Here is a 23,385-nt window from a genome sequence, read left to right as displayed (position 1 = left end):
TAGTAATCTCTCGACAGATCGTCTTGACTTTGTGGAAGTACTGAGCAATCGTCATGTCATGTTGAGAAATTGACAATAGCTCGTTCTCTAGAAGTTGTAGCCACGTATCGTTCTTCTTGGAGAACAACACCACGAACGTGTCCCATGCTTCTTTCGGTGTCTTGTCATCCCAAATATGTTCTAACATCTCTTCTTCGATTGTGGTCTTCAAGGCAAACATTGCTTTGCCTGCTTTGATTCTCCATTTGCGCAAGGCATCGTTGGAATCCTCTACTGCCGGCATAGTTTCACTCCCGCCAATGATCTCCCAAAGATCCTGTCTTTGTAAATAGGACATCATGCATGTTACCCACGTATTGTAGTAGTTGTTGTTGAGTTTTTTGATTCCTCCTACGATTTGGAAGTCACCCATCGTATTGACAATACCTCAGTAATACCAAACAAGCATTTTCGACACAAGGCTTGTAGAGTCACAGGCTACTCACGACACAAAGAAACTCACTCACTAATATTCTCAAGAAATCGTTTCTGATGTGGATGATCAGACAAAGCTGCTGCAGCCACAAAGTATACTAAGAATTCCAAGAGATAAGACAACCTATACTAACCTCGCTCTGATACCAGATTATTGAACACAACTCTATGTGGGAAACACTCGCACTCTTTATTAAGACCAATTGAGAAGAAAATACGAGACACTTTGTAGAATACTACTACTTTATATTGTTTCGGATTTCTTGGGATGAAAAACTAGGTAGGGTCGAGGGGTATTTATACTATACCCTACGCAATCTAGACCTAACAAATCTAAATCTTTTTCCTAAAATATCAAGATCTCTTTCCTAAAATATCTAGTATCTTTCCTAAAATCTCTACTAAAATAAATATACAATGGGCTCGTATAATTATTAGGCTTGATTCTATTGGGATAGTGATGATATTTTAACACCGCACACCATTTACCTATAATCAACGTCAAATACATGATCAACGCGAAGAAGACAAGTTGATGCAACTACTCATGAGGCTGAACGAGTCTTATAAAACGGTGAGATCCAACATATTGATGATGACTCCATTACCTAATGTGAGACAAGCCTATTCATTACTTGTACAAGAAGAGATGTAGTATCGGGTAACTTCTAAACCTACTGAGAATTTCTCGATTGCATCAACAGTGCGGAAGAAAACAACATATTCAAAATTCGCCAAAGACGAATCATGTGAACACTGCAATAAAAGTGGTTATATAATTGATGAGTGTCGAATCCTTACGTTTTACTATAAATTTTGTGATAGAAGGGGACATAAAGAAGATCGATGTCGACAGAAAAATAATTATGGAAGGGCAATACAAGTCAATCAACGCAAGAATCATGGATATCGATCATTTGCAAATATGGCCGATATTTCTCAGTTGAATACAAAAGAACAGTCACCTAATTCCATTCCAAAATTTTCTTCTGACCAATTACAACAGTTAGCACAAGCATTATCTGCACTAAATCATCATCCTTCTAGTAATTCTGACAATAGCATCAATGCTGCAAGTTTGTTTCCAGTATCTGCAATATCTATTAACTCTACAAGTTCTAATCCATGGATTCTCGATGCGGGAGCTATGGATAATACGAATCATATAGTATCCGAAGCTTCTATTATGAATGAACCAAACGTTGCCACCATATCTACAATAAATTTGCCTAATGGAGGGACAGCACATGTGTCACAATAATGGCAATGTTTCCTTTAATCCTCACCTTAAATTAAACAATGTTTTATGTGTGCCTTCATTCAATTTAAACCTAATGTCCATCAGCAAACTTACCAATGACATGAAATATTATGTCACCTTCTATTCTGATTCTTGTGTTATGCAGGACTTGGCTACATTGAGGATGATTGTCTCGGGTAAACAATTCGGAGGTCTCTGTCTATTTCTCCCTCTCGAATCTAATCTTCAGCTCACCAAGTATCTCAGTCATCTAATTTGTGGAATTTACGCCTAGGTCATCCTTCTTTTTCTTTTTTAAATTTCTACCTGAGCAATTGCATCTTAATAATGCTATTTTTTCTCATAACTGTAGTATTTGCCCATTAGCAAAACAAACTAGACTGTCTTTCCCAAGAAGCTCGATAACAACTCAAAGCCTTCGATATGTTATATTGTGACGTTTGGGGACCACATAAATTTCTAACCCATTATGGTTTGCGTTTTTTTCTCACTATTGATGATAATTTTACTCGATGTACTTGGGTTTTTCTTATGCAACATAAATCAGAAGTACTTCATTTGTTAATGAACTTTGTTAAATTCATTCAAACTAAATTTCATACTACTATCAAGATAGATAGATCAGACAATGGGACTGAGTTCTTATCTTTGCAACCATTTTTTACTTCTTGTGACATTGACTTTCAGCGCACTTGTGCCTATATTCCAAAAAAAAAAAAGAAAAAAAAATAGAGTCGTAGAATGCAACCATCGATATATGGTAAATGTAGCTAGGTCTCTTCTCTTTCAGTCACAGGTTCCACTTAATTTTTGGTCAGAGTGCATTTTGACTGTTGTTTATCTTATAAATAGAACACCATCACCATTGTTATCTAACAAGACACCCTTTGAAGCACTCTACAAACAACCACCTACATTTCACCATCTTAAAGTTTTTGGTTGTAAGTGTTATGCAACTGTAGTACACCCTAAGCAAAAATTTGAACCTCGGGAAATTCTTTGTGTTTTCGTAGGATATCCTTGTGGTCACAAAGGTTACAAATTGTATGACATGCAAATTAAATTATTTTTTTTTATCAGTCGTGATGTTAAATTTTGTGATGATGATTTTCCTTTTTCATCAGCTTCACAAACTTTGACAATTAGCTCCTTTAACTCCCATTTTACCATTTCAAGATTCATCCTACTGAAACATCCATTATAGTCCTCCCCTACCTTCTATTCCTTCACCTACTACTTCGTCGTCTCCTCCGCCTTCTGTTCCTTCTCCAGATTCACCCACTAGTTCTAACCTTATCCCACCTGATACATCAGTTCCACTCCGACGTTCTACTCGTACCAAACAGCTTCTAGCTTGTTATAATGTTTATGAGATGTCTTCTGGAGCCAATCATTTATCCTCTAGCTCAAGTCCCAACACTAGCACCAGGTATCCCCTTCATCATTACCTTTCATTCTCTTCTTTTTCTCCTACTCAACGTACTTTTCTAACTCTTATTACAGCCAAGACAGAACCTAAAACCTATGATGAGGCAGTTGGCGACCCATTATGGCCGCAGACTATGAATGATGAAATTGCAGCATACTTCTCTCGTTCCTCTACCACCTGGCCATAAAGCTATTGGCTGTCGTTGGGTGTACAAGATTAAACACAATTCTGAGGGTTCTGTTGAACGTTATAAAACTTCATTGGTAGCAAAGGGATACACTCATGTTGAGGGTGTTGATTACAAAGAGACATTTTCTCCTGCAGCGAAACTTACTACACTTTGTTGCTTACTCACTATTGTCGTTGCTCAAAAATGGTTCACTCATTAGTTGGATGTTCAAAATGTCTTTCTCCATGGTAATCTAGACGAGAAAGTCTACATGTCTTTACCACCGGGTATTCGCCGACAGGGGGAGAATATAGTATGTCGGCTCCATAAATCTCTCTATGGTTTAAAACAGGCTCCTCGCAATTGTTTCTCCATATTCTCTACCACTATACAATATGCAGGCTACATTCAGTAACAGATTACTCTTTATATACAAAATAAAGACAATGCTCAAAGAAATTCAACATCTCAAAACTAGTTTACTCGAAAAATGTCTTATCAAAGATTTAGGGAATTTGAAATATTTCCTAGGCATTGAATTTTCTAGGTCTAGAAAAGAAATTTTTATGTCTTAAAGGAAGTATGCTCTAGACATTCTTCAAGACACAGGTCTTACAGAAGCACGTCCAAAAAAATTTCCTATGGAGCAAAATCTAAAACTTTCTTTAACGGAAGGAGAGAAGTTGAATGATCCAAGTACATACAAACGGTTGATTGACGGATTAATATATTTATCCGTTACTAGGCCTGGCATAGTGTATTTAGTTCGTATGCTTAGTCAATTTATGCATGAACCACGTAAACCATATTGGGAGGCAGCTCTTCGAGTTTTGAGATACAACAAAGGTACTCCTTGTCAAGGACTTCTACTACCATCTGAAAACAACGTAAGATTACAAGCATATTGTGATTCAGACTTGGGTGGTTGTCGAACTTTCAAGCGGTCTATTTCTGGGTTCTGCATTTTCCTTGGAAATTCAATTATTCCATGGAAGTCTAAAAGATAAACCAAGGTGTCCAGATCATCAGCAGAAGCCGAGTATCGAGATATGAAAAATACTTGTTTAAAGTTAACTTGGATAAGATATATTCGTCAAGACTTGGAAGTTCCACTGTCAGAACCAGCATTATTGTATTGTGATAATCAAGCAGCATTACACATAGCAGCCAATCCAGTTTTTCACCAACGTACGAAACACATAGAAATAGATTATCATATAGTTCGAGAAAAAAATACAAGTTGGAATCATCAAACCATGTTATGTTTCGACTAAAATGCAATTTGTAGATATTTTCACTAAAACTTTGGGAAGACATTAATTTGATTTTTTTAAAGACAAGTTGGGTGTGATTGACATACACTCTCCAACTTGAGGGGGAATATTAAGATATAATATGTGGACAATATAGTATAATAATTAGTTGTTGAATATATCTTAGATATTCATAATCAATTAATATTTTTTCCTTCATGATTTGATTGGTAGTATATTTTATTTTATTCTCAAGATTTAGTTAGTTTATATTTTCCCTTGTTGTTAGGTATTAGTTGGTAGCTTGTATCCTATTTAAACATTGTGAATATTAATGAAGATTGCGCTTTCGATCCCAATTCTATTTCTCATTCTTAATAGAAGTTCAAGTCAGAAACAGAACTAAGGGGCCTAGGTACTTACAACAAAAACAAGAACAAGAAAAGAAAGAGTGCAATATCCTAGCATATAAAGGACAAGATTAAGAGCCTACAAGTAGGCTACTTGCTGAGTCTTGTACTCCTTTCTTATTTTGATTTTTTTTGTTTTTTCAGGTAATAAGGATTTAGTCGAGGTTGGGAGCCGACTCTGGAGTAGGTGTCATAGACAAGCCTCACCCGTCGTCTTCAACCCATTTGTTTTGAAACGTTTTGTGTTTTAACTATTGTGTTGTGTTTTAATTACTCAGCCTGGTCCTTACATATGATGACCAAATAAAAGCCCCGTTAGGCAAGGTCGTGAGACACTATGAAAATTAGACTAGGTGAAGTACCCGAACGACCATAACATAAAATTCATTTCCATATTTCAAATAGTTATCAAATTGTTCCATCATTTAATAGAAAAAAAACAAGAACTATTTCAAATGAACCTTATTTAGCTGATCCAGATCTCTTGGTGGTCGTTTGGTTTAAGGTTTTGTTTATGATGCTTATGAATCAAATAATTATGTTCAGTGTAGTATGGAAAATGTTCCAAGAAAGAGTGGACCTCATATATTCATGATACGTAGATGTGCGACATAGAGACTAGTAAAGAGTTAACCAATTCATCTTAGGATCATGTACAAAACTGTGATTGATAAATACAACTTGGGGAGCCAAGTGACGAGATATGATGTAACACCCCAAAAAATAAAGGAAATTAGCTCCAATAAGAACAAGTCGCCCGTGTAAGATCCAAAGAATTCAAGGAAAGAAATTAAGAGGATCAAGAATGACAAGAGTCTTAGCAAGTCATTTCTAGGCCGTTAGAAGTAATTTTAAGAATTTAAGGCCTTTGGACAAAGATTGGAAAGGAAAAAGTAGGAGAAATGGCAAAAAAGTCATTTTTTTCAATTACCAAGGATCTTTCTCGATTTTCCTTATCTAGAAGGAATTTCAAGATGGTCGAGAAGGAAAAACTGACCAACAACATCAAGGGATGAAGGATTTTAAGAAAAAATATGGATGTTTTGAGGAAAATAATCATAAAATATTCCAAATGTGACAAATTACCAAAAAAAAATACCCTTGACGCTCCACTTAATTACAAAACTGTAATTAAAAAAGAATATGCAACCAAATTTTGTTCCAGAACGGTCCAGTGAAAGAAAGTCAATCATATATTCACATTCAATCGTTGGATTGAGATAATATTTGGATATGTTTAACAAGGCTCAAGGTTCTGTAGATCGAATGGTTAAAGTTGAAAACCAATGTCGGTAGCACCTTCATCGTTTTAGATATTTATGACTGAAATTTTAGAAATGTTTAAAATAAAAAGAATGAGAAAATTCACCACAATTCTAGAACAATCAATGGCGATGCAAGCTTGATCTATAAATACGAAGTTATGGGCAATGTTTCAAGACAAGAATCGAGTGATGAAGATTCCTAAAATTCGAGTTTGAACAATCTTCAGCTTGATCTATATACATAAAATAATATGGTCTGGTTGAATAACTTGTCATGGTGCGAACACCCTTATTTACCTAAGTCATCATTTTCTGATTTGCAATAAGTCAGTAAACGTACGTCTTGATAATTAAGAATCGTCACTTTTCAATGCGATTCTGGATATTGGCTCGCAAAACAAGTGAAAACATTAGAAGTTGATGCAAAAGTAAACAACAAAATCATATAGAGATTATTCATATCCTTTATTTTGTATAGATTTAGGATTTGTTTGTGTTTCATTTGGATCCTTTCCAATCACATACATATATGTATATATATATATATATATATATAATCATTGCACTCCAACAAACCTACAGTGGACAACTATTAAAGATAGATTTTTATGTAAAAGCTCTTACAAGAAAAACTAAAAAAAACCAAAAGGATATCAAGGGTGTTTGTTTCTTAGGTTAGACTTTATTTAGTAAAGCATCACAACCAACTATCCAAAGCTTAGGCTACCCTCTTTTCTCTCTCAAGGCCAATCATATACTTCCGGTAACTACAATGGGATCCTCTCCTTCTCAAATTTCTTCTATTTTGGTTCTCGAAATTTTTAAATAAAATGGAAACATGTATATTCATTTTCATTGCCATACATGCACTATTTAGTTAAAAGTCTCCATATGGTTGAAAACTCAAATATGAAATAAACTTAGTACAAAGAATTGCTAGATGGTATATGTAGGTTAGTAAAATTTACCAATTTTATGGAGAGATAAGTACTTCAAGTACTAAGATAATAGTATTGATAGGCCCACTTTGTAATTGTTACAAATGATTTGATCCATATCGTTCATGTGAAGACAAGTGATGGGGGTATCATATACAATCAGTTTTTATAAGATTAGACCAAAAAATATTTAATCTCTCCTTGTAAATCGATTAATTGACTTGAGTTCTTTCCATATATCCTTTTTATGATCTTAACATTACCATTTTCAATTATTATACATATTTTCTTTTCGTCTTAAATTGTTACCCTTTCAAGTTTAAAACCTCAAATATTTCTTAATCCTTAAAGGATTTTGAGTAGAGTGATACCCGAGTTAAAGAGAGTACATGAATAAACATGGATTCTATCCAAATGAAAGTGATCGAGAGTATAGATGACTAAGAAGTGCTTAAAAAGAATTGAAATTTACCACCTATATCAACGAGATGCACTTGCTTTTTTGGTGGCTTAATCATAAGAACTTCGAGATTAAATGTGCTTTTCTTGGAGCAAACATGTGAGGGAGGAAAAGACATGCCGGAAGGACTTATGTCGGTCTGTGGTGACAGTTTTCATTCTTAGAAGCAAGGACTAAATAACGTGACAATAATCGTAAGGGGAGTATTAGGGCCAATAAATGCCAAATCCATATTTCCAAGCTTGAACATGGGTGGTTACAACTAGAAACTTGAAACCCAACCAAATTATCAACATCAAAATAACTATAAAATCCCAAACCATTCCTCCCACTTTTATTAGACTTAAATATACAACATCCCAAGTCTAAAAGGAAACACCACAACTCTATGTAGAATTATTACATGTGAAAGCAATCAAACATAAAAGAAAAGAAAAGAAGAAAAGAAGAAAAGAAGAAAAAAAAAAAAAAAAAAAAAAAAAAAAAAAAAAAGAGTAGGTTTTGTGGGATTATTACATGTGAAAGCAATCAACTCGATGTAGAATCATTTTTTCCAAGGGTGTATCAATTCAAACTTCCCCGAAGGAATATTTTTTAAGTAAAACCCATCATCAAAAGCTGCCCAAATGCAGTTTTTAAAGTCGCATCTTTCAGAGAGCCAAAACGAGTTCTCTGGCCAAAATACCTCAAATGAAGCATGTCCATTAGAACTATTAAAATTGCACCAAAACAGAGTCGTACGCAAAAAGTTCATTCTGAAGCTCCAGTTGAATTGAGCTTGCTTGGCCAAAACGCGTTCGCTCAAATCGTCGTCTGTCTTTTGACATGCAATGAGCATTTAAAACTGAGTTTGTTTGATAATTGTAAATAGTCACTTGCCATCTGCTTGCTGGTTTTTGCCCTTTTTCCCCTCCAACTTGTCTATTGAATCCGGCAAAACATGTGTTAATAAGAATGCTTGATTCCAAAGCCAAGAATAAGATAAAACCGAAGGTGGTTAGAGTCTTCATTTTGTTTTAGATACACAAAACTCTTTTGTTGATGCTTAATCATTTTGATTTTGGTTCATTATATAGCCAAAAAAAAAAAAAAAAAAAAAGCTTAAGTTGTTAAAGCTGTTTGGAAAGCTGGTTTAAGGTTAATATCTGCCCAAAAAAAAAATTAATTGCAATGAATGATAAATATCAATTCTTTTTCATTTGCTACTTTTGGTGGAGATGGAAAAACAAAGTTGTGTTAAACACATCTAGAACGGTTGCATTTTCTATACTTTCTCCTTAATTAGCATTATCAAGTAGATTTAAGGTAGAGATGTAAATAGTTCTTTTAAGGATATTTATCAATTTTTTATGCACATTTAACTAGAAGAAAAATAGACATGGTTAATAAGAACGAGGCAGAACAAATAATTAATTCAAAATTTCAACAATTTCGTTATAAATCTCTTGAATTAGACCAGAAAAAATAAATATCAGAATGATTTATCTCTTTTAGGAAATTATTTAATGAACATACCATAAGGAGTTGAAAATTAAGCTAAGGGGACATACTTTGCTTTAAAAGAAGAAGAATAATAATAATAATAAAATGTTGTAAAATATTTGTGACTTGTGATAGTTTTTAAAATGACATTTTAATTCAATATACACGGAATCTAAATGGAAAGATTACTTCATAATTAAATTGAGTAGCCTGTTATTCAAAATCTAAATAAATTGCTTAGGCTAATTATTAGCTTTTATTTTTTAAAATAATCCATCATTAACTTAATACAGATAAATAAAACCAAATCGGACCCTAATTTTTAATTTTTAATTTTAATTTCAATCCCCAATAAAATATATACCTTCAAATATTTATTTAAAATTATACAGATCCAACCATCTATGCTTTAAGAGTTGCATAAATCATACACCAAAGAGAGATTTAAATTTGTAGGGTGAAAAAAAGAAAAGGAGAAGAAATAATGGAGGCTTCATGTTGAACTCTTCAAAAGAGTAACAATGAATATGTCAAAGCTCGACGTCCATGGCGTCATATGAACTCTGGCAGTCACACTTAGATTTACCCCTTTTCTCGGCAACCTCGAAGGGTTTTCTTTTTTTCTACATGGAGATGACTCGTAGTGGGAAAGTAAACATTTTTGTGGGATTATTTTACATTAATTTTATTTCACATGTTTAAATTTTCTTTTCCACTTTTAATGTTTCTTATCAGTGTGAGAATTAAAGAAACGTTTTAGGACAACGGTAGATGTGAAAGTTTCGAGGTGATTTAAAGGTGTCACAATGTACGACATGGATTGTGATATGAGGTATCCAAAATATGACATACAATTATGAAACCATGACTTGAGATTGAGCAAAGTGGGAGATTCACGATGAGGAATGTATAGAAATTTTTCAAACAAATCTAGACTTTTCTCAAGTTTTACCGGTAGGAATGGTTAAAAATCTATAACATATCTCATACCATGGCATATTTCATGCCATTTTCATATCATATGAGAACATATACATACATCCGTCATTCACATGTCGTATCATAATCATACCATATTGTAAACTTTTAGTGGTCATATCGTTTCCTAACTTATCATAGCCTTAACGTTCTTATACATGTCACAGTCATATCATTACATGAACGTACCTTAGTCATATCGAATGCTATCTTCTATCAATCTATCATAATTGTATCCCTTTCTACCCATAACCCTATCTTATTCTTTTATCAATCGATCGTGACCATATCGTTTTTGTCAATCTCTCATGTCCATAGCACTTCGATACATACCCTAACCTTAATGTTCCATGAACATATCTTACTCCTATCGTTACATTACGTTTAATGCATCCTTCTCGTATCCTATCTCAAACATATGAACACCTCGTATCGTAAGTGTTATTGTACAATTCACATATTATAACATATATATAACATATTATAAGCATATTGATCTATAAACAATTCACACATATTGATATATATGACACGTGCAGAACTACGAGGCACGTGTCAACATCAAATATAATCATGCCAATAGTAAGACCACTTACTTGGATGGCCTTAGCCTAAGTTCTATCTAACTACAAATTAGCTTGCTTTTGCTCCTCGAATTCGTTCTCACTTATGCCAAGGTGTTTCACCTTATTAAAAATATTCACCGAATTTCTTCCGTAATTCTAACTCCTAAATTTTATTAAGTATTTAACAAATTCTTAATCTTTCCATTTAGATTTAATATTTCTTGAAATATAATATGTCTAACAATACAATTCTGGGTGACATACAATTTATTTGATACTATAGTTTCATAATATATTTGAAAATTACTTTAGAAATAAGAATATATGATTATTTACTAGTATAACAATCTAGTACTTCTGAGATCTTCCTTTCTTTTTTTTCTTCCTCTCTCTCTTCTGGTGCTTTTCATTCCGTTCTTTTTTGTTTTTATAGTTTCCCTTTATCTCTCCCTCCTCTCTTCTCTTGGCTGGGATTCTTACCTTCAAATCTTTCATTTTATTTTATTTTTCATTGGATTAACCGTTTTAAAATCTTTCCTTTTTTTAGTGTGTTCACGAATATTTGACGGATTTTTAATTTATTCATTTGTCCACTTATATGGAATTACTGTTAAAGATCACGTATTTGTTTAGATTGCTGTCAGTTAGTATCTAATTAAATCTCCGTTAGGAGTTAGATCTCGTTTTTTATTTGATTTAGTTTTGATTTGATTAGATTTTATTTTGATTTGTTTACTGGTTTGTTACCAGATTTTCTGCAGATTTTTAGGTAGATTTTCTGAATATGTTTTGTATTCTCTAAATAAATATGGAGCATTCTTGCTCTTCATAATTCAATCTTCTCATTAATCAATCAATCAATCCCTCTTTCACTAACAATTGGTATCAGAGCTATCTTCTTAAGGGATCTATGAGATCAAAATGGGAGAATCATGTTTTTCAGCTATTGCACCACCAGTCTTCGATGGAGACAATTATCAAATGTGGGCAGTTCGTATGGAGACTTATTTGGAGGTGTTGGATCTTTGGGAAGCAATAGAAGAGGATTACGAGGTCCCTTCGCTTCCAGCAGATCCTACTGTAGCACAAATCAAATTACAGAAGGAAAAGAAGACAAGGAAATCAAAGGCAAAAGCTTGCCTATTTGCCGCTATATCTGAAATGATCTTCATGCGAATAATGTCCCTCAAAACAGCAAAAGAAATCTGGGATTATCTCAAGGCTGAATATGAAGGAGATGAGAGGATTCATGGAATGAAAGTCCTGAATTTGATCAGGGATTTCGAGTTGCAGAAGATGAAGGAGTCAGAGTCGGTAAAAGAGTACTCTGACAGACTTCTCAGCATCGCCAACAAGGTGAGATTGCTTGGTTCTGTATTAAATGATTCCAGGATCGTTGAAAAGCTGCTAGTCACTCTTCCAAAGAAGTTTGAAGCCACCATTACTACTCTGGAGAACACCAAAGACTTGTCAAAGATTTCTCTTACAGAGCTCTTGAATGCTTTACAAGCGCAAGAGCAAAGGAGGTCTATGAGACAAGAAGGGGTGATTGAAGGTGCCTTACTTGTTACGCATCAAGACAGCCGCAGGTATAAAAACAACAAAAATTTCAAAAATCAATTGACGTATGGAGATTCACCTGCCAATTATCAAAAGACAAAAGGAGGAGTTTTCAAAAAATCCTATCTACCTTGCCACCATTGTGAGAAGAAAGGTCATCCACCATACAAGTGTTGGAGAAAACCTGACGCCTTCTGCTCCAAATGCAATCAACTTGGACATGAAGCTGTGATCTGCAAAGCCAAAGATCTGGTGAAAGAAGTAGATGCACAGGTCGTTGATCAAGAAGAAGAAGAAGAAGAAGATCAATTGTTTATGGTCACTTCTTCCTCAAGCAAAGAATCAAGCGAGAGCTGGTTGATTGACAGTGGGTGCACAAATCACATGACATATGACAAGGAGTTTTTTGAGGAATTAAGAGACATCGAAGATAAGAGAGTGAGGATTGACAATGATGAACACTTGGAAGTCAAGGGAAAAGGCACAGTAGCTATAACAAGCTATGAAGGTACAAAATTTATTCCAGATGTTTTATTTGTGCCTAAAATTGATCAAAATCTCTCGAGCGTTGATCAGTTACTTAATAAAGGTTATAAAGTGTTGTTTGAGAATAAGCAGTTCTTGATCAAAGATGCTAGTGGCAAAGACTTGTTCAACGTCAAAATGAAAGGAAAAAGCTTTGCTCTAAATCCAACGGCCTTTATATCTAGAGCTGGTGCCACTGGGACTTGGCACAAAAGACTTGGGCACTTTCATCATCGAGGTTTGCTTCAGATACAGTCAAAGAAGCTGGTAGAAGAACTCACTGACATTGATGATGGCATGTCTCCTTACCGTGCTTGTAACTTTGGGAAGCAACATAGGCAACCCTTTCCTAAACAGGCATGGAGAGGCTCGAAAAAGTTGCAACTGGTTCATACTGATCTTTGTGGTCCTCAGCGAACACCATCACTAAATGGTAATCTTTATTACATTGCTTTTATTAATGATCTAACAAGAATGTGTTGGATATTCTTGCCGAAGCAAAAGTCAGAAGTTGCAGGTGTATTTTGGAAATTCAAAGCCAGAGTTGAGAATGAAGGTGCATGCTTGATTCAGACTGTAAGATCAGATAATGGCAAAGAGTACACTTCATAAACTTTTAATAGGTTTTGTGAAGAGGCTGGAATTGAACATCAATTGACAACACCATACACTCCTCAACAGAATGGCGTCAGTGTCAGTAGGAATAGATTCATAATGGAGATGACGAGATGCATGCTTCATGAGAAGGATCTTCCAAAACGTTTTTGGGGAAAAGCAGCAAACACTATTATGTGCTTGCAAAATCGAATTTCAACAAAAGTTGTGAAGGACCCGACACCATTTGAAATTTGGTATGGTTACAAATCTTCTTTAAAGTTCGTTAGAGTGTTTGGGTGTCTTTGCTTCATTTACATTTCACAGGTCAAGCATGATAAGCTTCACAAAAAGTCAGAAGTTGGCATCTTTGTTGGCATGTTAGAAGAATCTAAAGATGAACGACAAGATGCTTTGGTTGATGATGCACCTGTCCGAGGAGGAGCTTTCAGTGATCGAGAAAAACAAAATCTGGGAGTTGGTTGATCGACCTCTAAACAGAAAAATAATTGGAGCAAGATGGGTGTTCAGAAAAAAGCTTGGAGTTCACAACATCTAAACAAGGAGGAGTGTTAAAGATCACGTATTTGTTTAGATTGCTGTCAGTTAGTATCTAATTAAATCTCCGTTAGGAGTTAGATCTAGTTTTTTATTTGATTTAGTTTTGATTTGATTAGATTTTATTTTGATTTGTTTACTGGTTTGTTACCAGATTTTCTGCAGATTTTTAGGTAGATTTTCTGAATATGTTTTGTATTCTCTGTATAAATATGGAGCATTCTTGCTCTTCATAATTCAACCTTCTCATTAATCATTCAATCAATCCCTCTTTCACTAACAATTACAATCTGAAGTTACTGATAATTTCTGACGTGACATTACTAATTAATATGATTTACTAAAATTAGTATAAATGTATTGACATCTAATTTCTAACTCAAGCCTAAATAATTGCAACAATTACGGAAGATTTAACTTATAATTTAATGTGATTTTCTAAAAATGAAATTACAATAAAAGGAAAAAAAAATTAACATATACCTTAACAATATGACCAGATCTCTCTTCACGTCCATTTGAGTGTATGGGTGGAGACTATTTTAGTTTTTATTTATTTTTTTTTTTTCACAACTTGATAGTCTAGAATAATAGGTGGGTTGAGGAGAGATAATTGGGAAAGGGATGAGAGGTTTGTTGAGAGAAGTGGAGAAGGATGGTTTTTATTTATTTATTATTATTCCTTTTTTTTTTTTAACTTAACTTTTGTTTTTTTCTTTTTGCTATTACATTTAAAGACTTTTCTATGCTCGACATATAGGTTTGAGTCATGTCTTTAGGCTCATTAATTCTCCGTAGCTTAAGTATTTGACTTGAATTAAATATTAAAGGAGGTTTGTAGACCTGTTTAATAGTTGTCGCAATGAAGTGATATTGGATAGTCAATTTTCTAGTGCAAATCTTCCCTCAAGAGTTTCAGCCATGTACTTTCCTAAGCTGCTCTATACTCTGCTTGTGTAGTTGATAATGATACTGTTGGTTGTCTCTTGCTACACCAAGAAATTGTTCCCGATCAAAACTTGAACACATACCCAGTGGTTGATCCCCGAGTTTCGTGGTCTCCTTCATTGTCAGCATCATAGTATCCAACTAGTTTGCAGTCTTTGCTTCTTTTGTACAAAAGACCATAGTCGATTGTACCTTTGACATGTCTTAAAATCCGTCGAGTTGCATCCAAATGGGGCTTCTTTGTTCTTCGCACGTACCGACTCATAACCCCAACTGCATAAGAAATATCAGGCCGAGTTAAAGTTAGGCAGATAAGACAGCCTACTAGTTGTCGGTATGTCGTTTCATCATTCAACTTTTTTTCTTCATGATATCAAATCTTGGCATTTGTCTTCGTCGATGCTTGCACTTTAACATGTTGAACTTCTGAAGCATATCTCTTGTATACTTTTGTTGGCAGAGAAACAATCCTTCATCTATGCGATCAACTTCTGTGCGATCAACTTCTACGTCTTGGCACTAGTTCCCAAGTTTGATTATGCTCTAGGGCTATAATTTCTTCCTCCATCGCTTTCTGCCAAACAGAGTTTTGTGATGCCTCTTCATATGTCTCTAGTTCGTAAACTCTGTCTTCTACAATAGCTGCATTTGCATACTTAGGATTTGGCCTTCGGATTCTATTTGATCGCCTAAGTTGCTGACATGTCGTTTCATTTTTATCAGATTCGCTTGATTGAGTCACCTCTTGCTTTCCAATACCAATGTCACTTGGATCTTCAGGCGCATCAACCTTTTATTTAATTTGCGTATTTTGCTCCCCCATCATCTGTTGTAGAATTTCTTCGATGTTTGAATATGGTAAGACTTTCATCTGTTGTAGAATTTCTTCGATGTTTGAATCTGGTAAGACTTTCATCTGTTGTAGAATTTCTTAGATGTTGTGGTAGACCTTTAAGCATGGATTTCTGCATAATTAGCTTCAACTTATGGTAGCTAACATGTCCAATCTTGCATGCCATAGATATGTCGTATCATTCTTTTAGGTCTTGTCAATATAGGCAGACTCTGCAAATAGGACGTAGGCAGACTCCACTATTCGTCCTTTTATTGTTAGCTTTCCTATTATCTTAACAACTTGATAGACTTTTACATCTTTTTGCCCAAACAAGAGTAGTTTCCTCATGTTGTTAGTTGTGGCACTGACAACAAGCTCTTCTTTATATCCGGTACATGATAAACATTATATAGTGACACTGTATTAGATTTTTTGCCAGACATGATTGTCGTAATTTGCTCTGCGTATCATATGGCTTCCTTTGTACTCTTTCTTGTCTTGCAATTTACTCTGATCGCCAGTTATATGGTTTGAGCATCCTGAATCAACGATCCAGTCATTCTCATAATTTATATGGTCTCCCATCGTCGCCATGAGTGCTAGCTCGTCTTCTTCTATGACATATAGTACCTCTGCATCCCATTTCTCCTCCATCTCCATGTTGGAGGATGCCACATTGCTTTCGACAGATTTTTCTTGGACCAACAATCTCTAGACATGTGGCCCTTCATCCTTCAATTATAGCAATTAGCTTCAAATCTCTTTCCTTGAGAACTCCTGTTGTCATTCTTCTGAGCTCTCTCAGGTTGTGCAGTTCCTTGATGACTCCTTCTTTTGTCACCGTTTTTGTATCCACGTTTGGAAGATGGGTTATCGTTGCACCGACTTTCACTCGTGTAGAGTTCTTCTTCTCACCCTTTAATGTGATGCCTCCCATTTCTTTAGCCATGGCTTCTTGGCTGGCTAACAATTTTTCAAACTCTACAAGTGATGATTGAGTGGGCCATCCTTGTACAGCAATAATGAAGCTTATATATTATGGTCGCAATTTGTAGATAATGATCCTCTTCATTCGATCTTCTCGAATTTTAGACTTCGATTCTAGTTTAGTAATCTCTTGGCAGATCGTCTTGACTTTGTGGAAGTACTGAGCAATCGTCATGTCATGTTGTGAAATTGACAATAGCTCGTTCTCTAGAAGTTGTAGCCACGTATCGTTCTTCTTGGAGAACAACACCACGAACGTGTCCCATGCTTCTTTCGGTGTCTTGTCATCTCAAATATGTTCTAACATCTCTTCTTCGATTGTGGCCTTCAGGGCAAACATTGCTTTGCCGGCTTTGATTCTCCATTTGGGCAAGGCATCGTTCGTATCCTCTACTGCCGGCATAGTTTCACTCCCGCCAATGATCTCCCAAAGATCCTGTCCTTGTAAATAGAACATCATGCATGTTACCCACGTATTGTAGTAGTTGTTGTTGAGTTTTTTTATTCCTCCTACGATTTGGAAGTCACCCATTGTGTTGACAATACCTCAGTAATACCAAACAAGCATTTTTGACACAAGGCTTGTAGAGTCACAGACTACTCACGACACAAAGAAACTCACTCACTAATAATCTCAAGAAATCGTTTCTGATGTGGATGATCAGACAAAGCTGCTGCTGCCACAAAGTATACTAAGAATTTCAAGAGATCAGACAACCTATACTAACCTCGCTCTGATACTAGATTATTGAACACAACTCTATGTGGGAAACACTCACACTCTTTATTAAGACCAATTGAGAAGAAAATACAAGACACTTCGGATTTCATGGGATGAAAAACTAGGTAGGGTCGAGGGGTATTTATACTATCCCCTACGCAATCTAGACCTAACAAATCTAAATCTTTTTCATAAAATATCAAGATCTCTTTCCTAAAATATCTACTATCTTTCCTAAAATCTCTACTAAAATAAATATACAATGGGCTCGTATAATTATTAGGCTTGATTCTATTGGAATAGTGATGATATTTTAACACCGCACACCATTTACCTATAATCAATGACAAATACATGATCAACGCGAAGAAGACAAGTTGATGCAACTACTCATGAGGCTGAACGAGTCTTATAAAACGGTGAGATCTAACATATTGATGATGACTCCATTACCTAATGTGAGACAAACCTATTCATTACTTGTACAAGAAGAGATGTAGTATTGGGTAACTTCTAAACATACTGAGAATTTCTCGATTGCATCAACTTTGCGGAAGAAAACAACATATTCAAAATTCACCAAAGACGAATCATGTGAACACTGCAATAAAAGTGGTCATACAATTGATGAGTGTCGAATCGTTACGTTTTACTATAAATTTTGTGATAGAAGGGGACATAAAGAAGATCGATGTCGACAGAAAAATAATTATGGAAGGGCAATACAAGTCAATCAACGCAAGAATCATGGATATCGATCATTTGCAAATATGGCCGATGTTTCTCAGTTGAATACAAAAGAACAATCACCTAATTCCATTCCAAATTTTTCTTCTGAGCAATTACAACAGTTAGCACAAGCATTATCTGCACTCAATCATCATCATTCTAGTAATTCTGACAATAGCATCAATGCTGCAGGTTTGTTTCCAGTATCTGCAATATCTATTAACTCTACAAGTTCTAATCCATGGATTCTCGATACGGGAGCTATGGATACTACGAATCATATAGTATCCGAAGCTTCTATTATGAATGAACCAAACGTTGCCACCATATCTACAATAAATTTGCCTAATGGAGGGACAGCACATGTGTCACAATACTGGCAATGTTTCCTTTAATCCTCACCTTAAATTAAACAATGTTTTATGTGTGCCTTCATTCAATTTAAACCTAATGTCCATATCAACAAACTTACCAATGACATGAAATGTTATGTCACCTTCTATCCTGATTCTTGTGTTATGCAGGACTTGGCTACATTGAGGATGATTGTCTCGGGTAAACAATTCGGAGGTCTCTGTCTATTTCAACATCTCGAATCAAATCTTCAGCTCACCAACTCTTCAAAAGAGTAATAACGATAATGTCAAAGCTCGACGTCCATGGCGTCCTATGAACTCTGGCAGTCACACTTAGATTTACCCCTTTTCTCGGCAACCTCGAAGGATTTTTTATTTTTTATTTTTACATGGAGATGACTCGTAGTGGGAAAGTAAAAATTTTTGTGACATTATTTTACATTACTTTTACTCCACATGTTTAAATTTTCTTTTCCACTTTTAATGTTTCTTATCTTTGTGAAAATAATTCTAACATCCTATTAACTATCATTTGAGGACAACGGTAGATGTGAAAGTTTCGAGGTGATTTAAAGGTGTCACAATGTACGACATGGATTGTGATATGAGGTATCCAAAATATGACATACAATTATGAAACCGTGACTTGAGATTGAGCGAAGTGGGAGATTCACGATGAGGAAAGTATAGAAATTTTTCAAACAAATCTAGACTTTTCTCAAGTTTTACCGGTAGGAATCGTTAAAAATATATATGAACCCTAAGTTAAGTAAAATTTAAGGGACTGTGGAAGAATTAAGCCGGACGCCTATTAGAATTAGCAACCGTCACGGCAGCATTATGTAAAATAGGATGATACTTCACCTGCCTTGTGGTGTACGCGTCGTACCATCGTGATGGAATAGGGGTATCCCCAAATGCATGAGCACACATAATGCATGAGGTCCCAATATTTTTTCGTTTTCAACATTATTAAATATAACCTCGCCACAGTTTTTCATTCATATCATATCATTTCTTATTTTTCATTTCCCATATCATACATAATTCTAACCGGGTTATATTTCATGCCATTTATCGTGATTTCATGACATTCGTATCATGCTGTATACACACAATTTAGGAGACATAACATAACGTGCCATGCTTTTAACATAACATTTCATCATATACATATCGTATCATAACATATTGCATCACAATATATCATATCGTAAACATGTCAATTTATCACATATCTCATACCATGGCATATATCATGTCATTTTCATATCATATGATAACATATACATATATCCGTCATTCACATGTCGTATCATAACCATATCATATCGTAAACTTTTAGTGGTCATATCGTTTCCTAACTTATCATAGCCTTAACGTTCTTATACATGTCACAGTCATATCATTACATGAACGTACCTTAGTCATATCGAACGGTATCTTCTATCAATCTATCATAATTGTATCCTTTTCTACCCATAACCTGATCTTATTCTTTTATCAATCGATCGTGACCATATCGTTTTTGTCAATCTCTCATACCCATAGCACTTCGATACGTACCCTAACCTTAAGGTTCCATGAACATATCTTACTCCTATCGTTACATTACGTTTAATGCATCCTTCTCGTATCCTATCTCAAACATATCATTGAACACCTTGTATTGTGAGTGTTATTATACAATTCACATATTATAACATACACATATTATATTATAAGCATATTGATCCATAAACAGTTCACACATATTGATATATACGACACGTGCAGAACTACGAGGCACATGTCAACATCAAATATAACCATGCCAATAGTAAGACCACTTACTTGGATGGCCTTAGCCTAACTTCTCTCAAACTCCAAATTAGCTTGCTTTTGCTCCTCCAATAGAGTTTGAATTGTACTTGACCTCTTCATGAATGCATATATGGTCTCAGCTAGTTGAATCACGAACAAATTGTTATTTAGGATATTTTATTTAATTGAACATTTGACTATAATTCTAATTTTTTCCTTTTTTCAAATTGATTTGTGCCAATCTAACATCACTTTCTAATTTAGGGGAGCATATTCTTCAATTCAAACAAGAATACAGTTGGGAATTCAAAAATAATATGTCCAAGACAACATTGTATTGGTGTAACTTTAGAAGCAATTATGGAAAGCTTGGGTTCGTGGTTTTTTGGCCCAAGGATAAAGTTTGGCTTCAAGATCGATGCAACCATTGGCATTGCATTTGGCATGCAGAAAAGAATGGTTTTTCTTTATATAATAGTTGAACAAAGGTATTCGACTTCGTTTATCCATGGAGTTCTTAGACAAATTCATCTACTTCGCCTTACTTCACATCAAATCTTATCATTTCTACACAATGTTTGTGCTTGCTGTAATACTACTCGAACAAACTTGTCTATTAATCATTTAAGGTCTTAAATATATGGAATCTTTTATTATAAAAATGAGTACATCCGACTAAAATATTAAAGTTGTTATTGAAGAAAAAAATATTGTCATCAAGGTGAATATCAAAATCTAGATTTTATAGAAAAAGTTCAAGCACAAAATGAACTAAATTTGAAAGTTAGATATCATTCTCAAAAATGAAACACAAGAAGATTCTGTAACGGCCACACTTAACAAACTCAATTGCTTGGAAACATGCGTCCACGCCTCATTGACTTTGCTTCGCAGCTCATAATCTAGCTTCTCCGCTCGGTAAAGGGTATTTTGCCAAATTTTTGCAGTTTAGACCAATCTAAAGCAACGTTGACCTTGTTTAAGGAAATTAAGATAAGTATATGGTTTAATTTCTCGATTTAAGATAAAATGAATTGAGAAATTGTAGTTACTAATGAAACGAGATGTACGTTCTAATTGGAAACGACAATCAGTGATACTTTGAGCAATTTCGTGGCACGAAAAGCAAACGTACTCAAATATAGGGAGAAAGTTGGTTAAGCAAAACCAAGCAAGTGCTCTTACTACCGGATAGGTTTGACGAATTTTTTGATGTATGACGACACGTGGCTAGTGGCCCTTGCACGTGTCATTTATTCATTATATTTATGATGTTGTGACTATATTGTATGATGATAATTTACAATGTACGATAATGATTTTATATGATGTTATGATGCTATACAATGTTATATGATACGTTAGAAGACATGGTGTAAGTTTATGATATGACATATGTTTTACCTGATGATATATATGATATGACATGATTGACAAAAAGTGTGTTGAATTGGCATAATGCACAACCTCGATATATACATGAAAAGTTGTGATAGAATGAAATGATATAAAGGAAAATGCTAGAGAGGTTGTTATACTGGACGCCATGCATCATTGTGCGTTCATGCATCAGAGGATGCTCCTTCTTTTACGATTGTACAGATGCATACACTGCGAGGCAGGAAAACAATCATTATATCATTATAATTCTTCGATGGACACTCCAACGAACCCAAACCAACAAGGTAGATCGATAAGACACAACGTCATAACGAACAACCCGCGCTGCAACGATGACCATTGACAAGTCAGTACTCTCAACTATATGTCAAATAACACTTTTTTATGTTATTTAGGTGAGATTAATGTGAGTAAGATAGAGGTGACTATTCTAGATGAAAAGTCATATGATGGTTGCTATTCTTGGGACGTATTAATGTATCAATAAGTTATGTGTGAAGGTTGGACAATCAAAGGTGCGAGACGACTTAGTTCTAGTGGAAAATTATGACAGAAAAGCCATTGGAATGGCTGCAGGAAGAGAATGAAAGGAATTTGGAAGATCGTGAGGAGTCGGGTGAAGAAGAAAGAATCCGTCAGATCTGGATCCAAGTCGAACATACATGCACCAACCTACTACTCAAACCCATCTGCAGCCCAGATACCAGCAGCAACTTTGGCCTATGACCCAGACACTTGTGACTCGTGGCCCACAATGCCAGTAGCTCGCGCATTAGATCTTGTGGCCCAAACTACCTTCATCCTATGAACTATGTAATCAGCTCGAAGCCTGCACCTTGTCCCAAATAGCACCACCATGTGTGTCAACTCCTCCTCGTGCTACGTGTCATGCTTAAAACAAGATGGCTCTCCTTGACTCAGTCTATGAAGATGATGTATGAAGTATGACATATGATGTATGACGTATAATGACGTGATTGAGTTATTTGATTGCCATATGATAGTATATAATATTTTATGATTTTGTTATATGATTATGTTGTATGATGATGATGATGAATGAAAACATGAATATTTAAGATGTAATATTATGAGATTCCTTAATATGACGTCATCCCATATTAACATGAAATGCATGTTTTAAATTCTATGATGCATTATGATGATGAATTTTCTAAAACCAAATCCTAATTATAATAATGATGATGAATGTATGAAGACCATTGCATGCATATTACTTAGAGTGATATGTGAACGGAACTTAGGGTTGTGTCCCCAAGATGTTTTAAAGATGAGAAACTATAGGGACTTTATGCATTTTGTGTATATATTCATCGGGTTACTTCAACTTTTGTGATGATGAGTAAGGACGTGTACAATACGATGATGGTGATCATCATACCTTGCGTGACACTTAGGAACCAGCTGACTTTCGGACGTCACTATGAATAGCTAGCTCGACTACCAGAGGCCCAGGGGTGTGAAGAGACTAAGGATCCATGCTTGCACATGTGGGTTATGTGTAAGGAAGTACTGCACATCTAAGTTTTTAAGGACTAGAGGTCACCCCTGCGATGGTTATAACGATAGGCTCCTAGATCATGAGTTTCATGTGATTGCATTCCCTAACTCTAATAGTGGGATCACTTAGTAAGTATTTCTTTGAGTACTCAAGTCATCAAG

At 35.0% G+C, this 23,385-nt stretch overlaps 1 protein-coding gene across 1 annotated transcript; it reads left to right on the top strand.

Moving 5' to 3' along the window:
* Positions 1-11,864: 11,864 nt before the first annotated feature.
* On the top strand, positions 11,865-15,004 carry LOC147792341 (uncharacterized). The gene is made up of 2 exons (XM_087124453.1): positions 11,865-12,753; positions 14,883-15,004. The coding sequence occupies exons 1-2, from the start codon at positions 11,865-11,867 to the stop codon at positions 15,002-15,004; spliced, it is 1,011 nt and encodes a 336-aa protein (XP_086980579.1).
* The last annotated feature ends 8,381 nt before the right edge of the window (positions 15,005-23,385 follow it).

This window comes from Cucurbita pepo, chromosome 6, assembly GCF_057944985.1.
Source record: "Cucurbita pepo subsp. pepo isolate OVF chromosome 6, ASM5794498v1, whole genome shotgun sequence".
In the NCBI taxonomy this organism is placed as follows: Eukaryota; Viridiplantae; Streptophyta; class Magnoliopsida; order Cucurbitales; family Cucurbitaceae; genus Cucurbita; species Cucurbita pepo.
The sequence above is the reverse complement of the archived record's forward strand: the minus strand, read 5'-3'. Positions and strand labels throughout refer to the sequence as shown.

What these genes read in the sequence shown, in the direction of transcription:
- LOC147792341 (XM_087124453.1), top strand. Translation starts at nt 11,865, where the DNA reads ATGTCCCTCAAAACAGCAAAAGAAATCTGGGATTATCTCAAGGCTGAA. An exon ending in AGCTATAACAAGCTATGAAG is followed by an intron (nt 12,754 to 14,882) that starts GTACAAAATTTA and finishes CTGCTTGTGTAG; the next exon opens with TTGATAATGATACTGTTGGT.